This window comes from Telopea speciosissima, chromosome 8, assembly GCF_018873765.1.
Source record: "Telopea speciosissima isolate NSW1024214 ecotype Mountain lineage chromosome 8, Tspe_v1, whole genome shotgun sequence".
NCBI lineage: Eukaryota > Viridiplantae > Streptophyta > Magnoliopsida > Proteales > Proteaceae > Telopea > Telopea speciosissima.
In genome coordinates, this window is record NC_057923.1 from 65669147 (window position 1) to 65678677 (window position 9531).

A 9531-nucleotide genomic window follows, 5' to 3' on the forward strand; every position below is an offset into this window, starting at 1 on the left:
GCACATGGTTTCCTGGTTAACTACAGAACGGTATATGGACTGCCCCTGGCCTCTTTGCTCTTTTATCTGATCTCAAGCAACTCCCAAACTTTTGGGCCTTTATTTGGGGCCTTTATTGAGAACAGTTCAATTTTAGGTACTTTTAGTTTTATCAATGATTTTCTTTCCATTGAAAAAACAACCAACAACAACAAAACTTGCATTTTCGTCCTTGCTTTCTCTGGACGTCCAGGACTGCTACAAAATCACAGTTGCTACTTCGAAATGCCCAAAAAACGATTTCTTTTTGCAACCTGATGTTTTTTATCTTCTGCAATCTAACGCAGACATGCAGGATGAGCGAGACCAGCACTTCCCAGGTTTTAATCCTATACTGATCAACCCACAATGCTGGCAGCAATGGATCAAGGACAATATCTGAAATCTAATTGGATGTCAAGTCTTTTCAGATCACATAATCATAAATCCTACCTTGCATTTATCATCCCTCCCACAACAATAGCATGAAAGACCATCCTAACAATATCTGAAATCTACTAGAGAATAAAATCTCACAATGCCGGTGACAATGGTGACTTAAATAAAAAGAACACAATCCAAACATAAATCCATAGCAAGAGACCACAACAAACCCTAAATTAACAGCTCAAGTAGGGTAGTAGGCGAGCAACACAACAGTATGAAAGACTACAACCAACTAACAACTGTCCTCTTTTGCTGAGGGTACAATTATCAAAAGTAGCAGATGATGCAACAGTATGGATCCTTTGGACAGTATTGTATTTTTCACTGCCCCACTCCCTCTCTATGTCCATATTGCTCCCCAAATGTTCTGGGAAAACCAACAGTTTTCACGTTTGTCATGCTTTCTTAAAGTTTTAAGAAAAACTAACAGCTGCTAGTTTTCAACATGACAGCTACAATCATAAGCATGATTAAACATGACGATCCAAGTGCATGGCATCCAGGGCACTTGTGCAAATGGATTCAAAGCAACCTCGATATCTATCATCTCGTACGTTTCATCAAGCAAATTATTATGGAAACCGAGGATACAACACCACAAGGGTCGTCATTCTTATTATGTTAAAAGTAGCTTATTCATCACCATCACATATATCAAACCAGATGGTGGTAATTCATCCAAAAAAAAACTAGATGGTGGTAGATAAAACAGTACCAGGAGATGCACACAACCCTATTTACAATCATTTCAGTGTTTGAACTCAGGAACCATCATCCCCATCTACCAGCATTCCCAATCTAATAACCCCCCTGTATATATGCATTAAGGCGATCCAACTCCTCCCTGTGCTCACTCACCACAGCTCGCACAACATCTCCAATGGACACCATGCCCATCATCTCCTTGTCATTGATAACAGGAATATGCCGAATACGGTTATCTGCCAACCATCCATTAAGCTCAGAAGATTTTTTTTACCTTGACAGGTTTCACTAGTGAATGAATTATATGCAGTGCAGCATCAGTGAACCAATCAATACCTATACAACCACCAGAGAGAAGCATCAAAGAGTATACCTGTCATTAGTTGCATTGCTCGCAGAACTTTGGTATCTGGTGTCACTGTGATGAGCTTATTCTGAAACCATCCAATACAAGAGTAAATTTTGTCATCATCAAATTAAAATCATTGATGGATATATGACAATATTGCAATTGCAGTTTGAGCAAAGCCCAACCAAGAACTAGTGGCATGCAATAGATACCTCTTCAGTCATAATGTCTCCAACCTTAGTTGACTTGGATGATCTTCCCTGTACGATGATCTTCCTAAGATAGTCTGGAAACAAATTCAAAATTAAAAGAAACGTTGTTCACTTCTTGATAATACCTTGCCACATAAAGCAGTTAGAGAAGTATGTGAATATACAGATTTATCCTTGCTAGAAAACAATGGCTGTCTCATTAAAAATAAATAGTAAAGCTGACAACCCAGTTCGCCTTGGGTGGTGGCCTCTGATAAACTTAATTGCAGATCTAGTAACAACAATGAACCAATATCTCAAATATTCACTAATTTAAGTTTCTACCATAAAACAGTCTCCCAGTTGTTATCAGGTGTGATACAGAGGAACATGACTTTTCGTTAACTGCACGGTCAGTCTTGGACCTGGATAGAGCAGATTTGCACAGCTTACAACATTCCAGTAAAACCTCAAAATCAATTTAGGGAATCATATGTTAGGGACCCATTTCCTCCTCCCCCACCCCACAACCCAGCAGAAAAAAAACCCTATGCTAAGGCGTTCCTGAAAACCATGGTGCTTTACCTATCACATGCAGTCAGAAACAGCAAGGTTTGTCATGAGCTGGATGAAGCAAAAGCAAGATTGACCTTGGCAACTATCTCACTTGACAAGGAAAGCGAAGTTCCTGGGTTGAGAAAGAAATCTAGGTTATTTTGATGCCAGCAATTAGCAATTCTTTGGTGGATTCCTTGGCCAGGTAGGGGATGAGGTGAGAAACTTTGTACATTAGACCTCACCCTATTATCAAAGGAATACATCCCATCTAGGGGTGGGTATTGGCATTTGGGCGGGCTGGAAGGGTGGCCAAGCCCAGCCCAAGCCCAACATGACCTCGGGTTGAAGATTGTTGAGCCTGTTAAGTATTACCTTGGTTTATTACTGTGGGGTGTCCCATTGTTTTTATTCTTTGTTATTAGCATTAGTTAGAGTGAGGGGTGTTTTGGGTATTGCTGTTTAAGTGGTGTAAGTCGGGTTATGTACTTGGATTTATTGTAAATAGAAGATTAAAGCCCATGGTTGAGTCATTCTGCTCACAACTCAACCGTGGGTAGTTCTCCCTCTTCTCTCGGTTTCTCTCGCTCTTATTCCCAATTGTTACTAGTTTTAGTGCTTGATATTCTCACAGAGCCCAAGCCAAACCCAATCAAATTACTTAAGCCGACAACTAGGCTTAGATTTTTTCAGGTTGGGTTGGGCTGGAGCGGGTTTGTAAATTTTAATAAAATTCATTCTAAAGTATGGCAATACAGAGACACAGATATATATATATATATGTAATATGTATGTATGTATGTGGGGGGGGGGGGGGGGAGAAAGAACACTGCCAGGCTCTGTTGCGTACACTAGCACCTCCCAGTGTCGATCTCTCCTACCTCCTATAAAATGACATATCTGCCTTCGTAGATTTTCCTGAACTAAAAACAAAGAACAATATTGATTGGACTTCCAATATTATAAAAGAAAAAGCTAAGGACAAAATTAAAGAAACTCGTATCTACTAAAAATAAATATAAAAAAATAACCTCACTATCAACCAGTGTTAATATGCCACACCACCTTTGACAGCTTTCAAGTGCTTGTATGCCTTCATGATTGGGCGTGCTTTCTTCACCCCCCCACCCCAATATTTGACCATCGGAGTTCTAGAGTCAGTTTCATTTTACAAAGAGAACATGCTCTTATCTTTCACACATTGATCAGTCCATGGGGCATTACGCTTGCTATCTTTGCACATTTTTATAAGAATAAAAGCTTGCTATATTTCACATCAGTTATTAACTTGTTGATTACTTGTACTTTTGTATAGCTGTGTCCCATTATTCTCATAATATGCCACCTGTTACAGGACTTTTCTAACTACAATTTTTATTCATGCATTATGCATATTTCGACTCATGTATTATACATTATTTCTTAGGTGGTAACTTGTAATGTTAGTTTTGATACATTAGCACTGGTTTCTTGCACAGCCCACATAGGAAGAGTTTCATATTTGGCCCCAATAACGGTCGTGTGGCATATAGGGGCCCAACTTTGGTGGAGAGGGATCGATTGATGGATCTGCAAGTGATGAGCTCACTTATAGATTGGAGGAAGAAGAATCTAATCTGAAGGTTAGATTTGGATCAAATCTGGTGTCAAATCTAAAGGTCAGGACTGTGGTCGTCCTATATGTCCAATAAGTTATTTAGAAAGTGAAGTAAAACATTTTTTACGAATACCTCTCTCTGTGATAATGCCAGCAATCGACTTTTGCTCTCCTGGCCTCACAACCACCAAAGCTCCAACATTGTGTTGTGTCATCTGCAATAAATCCAGTGAGGTTAAAGACTCATATTGTTCCAGAAGGTCTGTTCAGTATTTCCGTCATATAATTTATGGGACTGTCTAAATGATATCTCCATAGGTGTATTTAGAACTTGTAACCTTCTTTTGATTCCTCATTTGTCTTATTCCCAAAAATTCTTTAAGGGTGAGATAAAGTTCTCAAAATAATTTGAAGTGACTTTATCATTATCTCATTATTAAAAGATGTCATTGTCTTGCACATTTTTTTAGTACACAAGTGAAATGACAGGATTTACCCTCATTGGGAAAAAAACGAGTATTATACTAAGGCGGCAAAAAAGTAGGGTGTTATAAATTATTTGACACCTTAAGGGTTGTCAATAAGAATATCCCTAATGTATTTGTTTAAAAGAGGAGTTTGTATAAGGAACATTAAATAGAGTTTCAGAGAGACAGCAGAACTGCATACCGATTTCACAGCATCATAAACAGTGTCCTCTGTGGTGCACCAAAGCCAAGAACCATCAGCACTTTTACCTTTGGCTTTTAGAATGTCTGAAATAGTGGTGCTTTCAAATCCATGCTCTTCTAACCGGGCAGATGAAACAGACTCGAAACGCGAAAATATGGCAGGACGCAAGACTGGATCCACCAGACGGATTCGTTGCAGAATTGAATGTTTGAGAATGTTTCCATGTGAACGAATTGCATGAATAGTTCCTTGCATCTTACCTGCTAAAGAAATACATATCTCAATTAAGAAAGCACAATTATCGTCATGGAGCCCTGCTTGAATTGCTCCTTACTTTCTTCAATATGGGTTTATCTTGTACAGTTTAACACCTTAGCACATGCAAAGAACATTGCATCCGAAAGTATTGATATAGAAAGATAAGAAAATTGGGTCTAATATTTCCAACTTGCAGCTGACAACCTAGACAGTAGTAAAAACCCTAAGAGCTATAATATAAACATGAACAGGGCATCTAAGCAACTAATTTAGCCGGGATTTCCCAAACTCAAACTAATGAGATGTGGCTATGAGAAGGATCACAAAAAAAAAACAGGGGAAGGCAATCGAGCAGGTTTAAAACCCATCTTAGTGGATACCACACTAGCAACATGTACTCACTTATCAAGCTGGCATCTTTCATAAGAGCAGAAACAAAGTTGGTAGCAAAAATACAAAGTGAGATAAAATCTAGGCAACAAAAGATGGTACTGTAGCTCTAACATTTTTTTATCTTAAACAACCACCGATACCCATCACCATTTTTCCATCTTTGGGATTCTCACCAGTACTGAGCATGAATCAGACGGATTCTGGGAAAACTAAACCCTAGGGATTAAGGTCTCGAATATCTTATTTTTCTGCTAGAACAGTACAAAGATGAAGGTTTAGAGGGAGAAAAAAATAAATATTAATGAGATTAGTGGTTTTGCACCAGGGTTCCAAAGGGAGAAAACCAAGATAAAGGACAGGAAAGTCATACCTGAAAGAAAGTTAAAGCGAAGGCTAGAAAGTGAGGACCCATACAAGAGAGTGGGTTTTCTCAACTTGTAGAGAGCAAGGTTGGACTGTGCCATTTCCTCCCAAATATTGAAATCATAATATACAAGTGACAAGATAAATCTTATTCATGATCTCTATTGACAAATCGAAATCATCAACAGTGGCAAGTTAAACAACTTAACACTGACTGCAGCCAAGAGGAATCATAGTTCAAAAACTCGCAGAAATCTTGGCGAGATCTCAAATATATCGAGAATCTCGAGCTCCTCGAGACGAGATACCATACGAGACACAAAACATGCACAGTTTCAAATAACTCTACCGAAATTTCGAATATTTAGAGAATCTCGGAGAAATCTCGAATCTCGACCTCCTCAGTACTCATAGAGTTAGTGTCTTGTATTGTTGGGACTTGGGAGTTGAGACGCAGAAGACTAGGGTAGTAAGGTATCTATGACTTATGTATTATTCATTGTACTTGGGTTGGGTGTCGATGTAATATGCATTGTGTACACTTCACTGTATCTTGTGATTTGTAGTAGAAACTTTAAATCTTTAACAATTTCTTAATAATTATTCAATATTATGTGTCTTTGTCCATTATTGCATAATTTATTTGTTTTACTTGCCAATTATGTCTCATAACACTAAAACAATGTGTAGAATAGGCAATATTACATTAAGGGTTCCATAATAACTACCAACCAAGGGTGCAAATCCAAAACACCAAATTGGGTGCTTTTATTTTACAATTTGAAGATTTAAATATGTTCATTAAGCCTAAAACAAGCTTCCCTTAAAGTTTTGGAGCCAACTATGGTCATTTGCCCACCGAAACAAAACAAAAACAAAAAAAAAAAACACTAACTCGCTGAGATCCCGATCGTCTCGACCTGGTCGAGATGAGTTTTTGAACCTTGAGAGGAATAGACTCAGAAGGAACCATTCATCTAAAGACAATCCATACAAATGACAATCCTACAGATATTTTCACCAAATTGGTCATTACGGAGAAGTTCAAGCTTCTTGAACTTGATTAATGTTACTCACTATTGAGAGTGAGGGAAGCACCCTTTTTTTTATGATTGGGGTGTGTTTGTGTACCTTTGTGGAGGTACGAGATGGAAGACATCTACAGGTTATTTTCATTGAATCTTTACATAATTCAAATCAAGGTGGAGATTGTTGAGCATTGATGTAAGGGTTTACATGTAGTAATTTCATAAACAATACCTTTATGTTTTGCCTTTAAATTTGTAGCGATGGGGGTCAATACGGTTTGAGGTGGAATCTTTGTAAACTGAGAGGCAAGAGGATGAGTGCTTGTAACCCTATTCTCCATTGCTAGTGAAGCCGCTCTCTTCCCACTGTGGACGTAGTCACCTTGCCCAACCACGTATATTGTTGCATTGTGGTTGCTTCTTGTTTTTTTTTTTTTTTTTCCTGTTTCTTGCTTTGTTCGTGGTTAGGTTTTATGTTCTACAGAATAAACTACCCCTACTGGACCACAACCCAGGCTTGGGCATGGCTTGGTTTTACAGCCTGATTCAGGCCGGTCCAATTATGCAACTGCAACAGAGAGATATCACAGGAAAGGCAAAGAAACATTGAGATATGGACTATTTGTTAACTAGAAGATTTAAAGAAGGATAAGAATGTGACCTCTAAATGAATGTGCAGTCCCGACTATAATATGCATTTTAATCCCCTTCCTTCAAACACAAATTCAACATGAAACAAAAAATCCTTTTCATTCCACATTTGTAACATAATATCATTTTCTTCAATTCAAACAATTCAACATTAAATCCTCCACTACTCAATCCCAATGTAAATATTACGTCACCCATAGTTGTCAAGGCCTCGCCTAGGCGGGCGTCTTGGTCACCTTGTTGGTGTCGCCTTGCATCCAGGCCCCCTCCAACGCCTTGAGTTGCCTAGACGCCATGACAACTATGATGTCACCACGAAAGAAGCACAAACAAAAACATGCTATGCATGGAGCATTCACAAACGAAGTAACCAACGTCAGAGCTGCAGAGCAAATTCTAATTGCTATAGATTTGACCCCATTTGTTGGGTAAACCATTCAACCACCTCAGAACAAGTAGTTCTGATGCAAAATCGGCAGCATTGTTAACAATATTACAAGTGTTGAAGCAGTTCAACACATGGGGGCTCCAAAGACGAACCAAATTTCCAAGGTGGCTAGTTCAAATTTTCAATTTGACCGGTGAAACTGGTCCAGTTTGTATAACTTGAGTTTTTATCCCTTTTAGGGAGGGGATAGAATTGTAGAACTTGAAGTTGAGGCAATGTAACTGATTGCAGATCAGGAGGAAATACATCCCTGCTTATTAAAGTGAAATGCTTCCTCCTATTAGACAGAACTAGCCAGCTTTTTTTTTCTTTTCAAGAAAAAAAAAACGCCAAAGATATAAAAGAAGGTAGAACACATGAGGAGAAATTCTTATCAGTACTCAGAATAACAGACTGACTGTAACATATAGGCAATTTTGACATATTTTAATATGTCAACCGACGAAGGAGTTGGTTTCACATGCCAACTTGCTCAAGCGTATATGCTATAAGAGGAATCAAATTGATCTGATTGTCAGTCATCTTATATGTATCAACACGGTCCTCTCCATCCTTGCAACCTATACCTAGGAAAGATTATCTGGGTTCTACAACAGCTTCCATCCGACATTAACAATTAATATTTTTTTTCCCGGATAAATAAGTTAAACTAAGATGAGATTTCCGCTTATCACGGATTCAACTACTGATGCAAAAGGAAATATATAGTTACAGACAAAAACGAAAAAAGAAGAGTTGAAGGTGAAATGCCTTCTGATGTCTAAGATCCAGGGCGTAGATGCAACGGTGGAAAACCAATAAATCCCTAAAATGCACGACACAGCATAGCGGATCCATGTTGCAGAAAAAAATGGTAAGAAGCGAAAAAGGCTGTTATGCTTGCTTCCATTCTATGTGCCATTGGGATGTCAGCATTGAACATCTTATGGTTGATTTGTTTAAAGATGAATCAACAGATCCATCCTCCACAATAAATGTTATGTGGATCAGCCAAAACCCTAGCTAAAATATCCGGAACCCAAACATGCCGATCAACCTCATCCGATTGGATTTTACCCCACATATCCTGAGCTTGGAAGCGGGAAACATCTTCGTTATCGTACCATCATTGTTCGAATATCAGGAAGCACTTCCTTGGACAAAATGATTACCAGAAGCCACAGGCAAATAGAGAAGTGCGAGATCTGGATGACTGATAGTGACATCGGTTGAGAATGCAAAGAAATAAATTAATGAAAATATAAATGATATAGAGAAGAAACTTGAAAAGTATAGAACAGGATGCATAAATATGTTTAACCGGAAATTAAAGTCGCACCTTAGAGCTCTTCTCCGCTACTGAAAAATCAAAGGCCAACGCCACGATAACGTTAAGTAAACAGAGAACCAAGACACAGAGCAAGAGATAAAGCAAAAACCAAAGGAGCCAACAGCCACGCGGCGCACATCGATCATATATCAGGAATTCAGGATTATTGTTATGGGAGAGGGCTCTCAGACCAAGTGGCGCAGGGAAGCGCATCAATGAGATGCGAGATGCGATAAAGCAGTATCATCCATGTTAAGATTAAGCATTTGGTAAATTGCATGGAAGTGCCGAATGTTTGGGGGAATTGAATGTGTGTCCCTCGCTCATAGGGGTGCCAATGGGTCGGGTTGGGCCGGGCCTGCCCTAAACCCTAACCCAACCCTAGGGGCCTTAATCTAAACCCTAACCCAACCCAACCCTGGCAGGGCCTAAGAATCCCTCAACCCAGTTCAACCCTGCCAGGGTTTTCCCTAACCCGACCCGGCCCTGATTGACCCTGTCCCTAACCCTGACTTTAATTTTTATTTATTTTTTTGGGAAATGGTTT

At 39.0% G+C, this 9531-nt stretch overlaps 1 protein-coding gene across 2 annotated transcripts; it reads right to left on the reverse strand.

The window, feature by feature from the left end:
- Positions 1 to 982: 982 nt before the first annotated feature.
- On the reverse strand, positions 983 to 9057 carry LOC122671885 (CBS domain-containing protein CBSX3, mitochondrial). Of its 2 annotated transcripts, XM_043869357.1 has the most exons (8): positions 8995 to 9057; positions 7146 to 7155; positions 4532 to 4809; positions 3996 to 4077; positions 1732 to 1805; positions 1544 to 1604; positions 1152 to 1406; positions 983 to 1118 (listed from the first exon to the last, which is right to left on the reverse strand). In XM_043869357.1, exons 3-7 carry the CDS (start codon positions 4787 to 4789, stop codon positions 1264 to 1266), a joined length of 618 nt encoding a protein of 205 aa, XP_043725292.1. In that variant the 5' UTR covers positions 4790 to 4809; positions 7146 to 7155; positions 8995 to 9057; the 3' UTR covers positions 983 to 1118; positions 1152 to 1263. The 2 variants fall into 2 exon arrangements, with proteins under 2 accessions (XP_043725292.1, XP_043725291.1); XM_043869356.1 differs by lacking the exons at positions 7146 to 7155; positions 8995 to 9057 and having other exon boundaries at positions 983 to 1125; positions 1157 to 1406; positions 4532 to 4813.
- Between the last annotated feature and the right edge of the window lie 474 nt (positions 9058 to 9531).

Bases quoted from the DNA above. Each gene is read 5' to 3' on its own strand.
- LOC122671885 (XM_043869357.1), bottom strand. From the start codon at position 4,789: ATGCAAGGAACTATTCATGCAATTCGTTCACATGGAAACATTCTCAAA. The intron at 4,078-4,531 runs GTATGCAGTTCT...GATTTATTGCAG, and splicing joins TTTATGATGCTGTGAAATCG to ATGACACAACACAATGTTGG. The intron at 1,407-1,543 runs GTATACTCTTTG...GATGGTTGGCAG, and splicing joins AGCAATGCAACTAATGACAG to ATAACCGTATTCGGCATATT.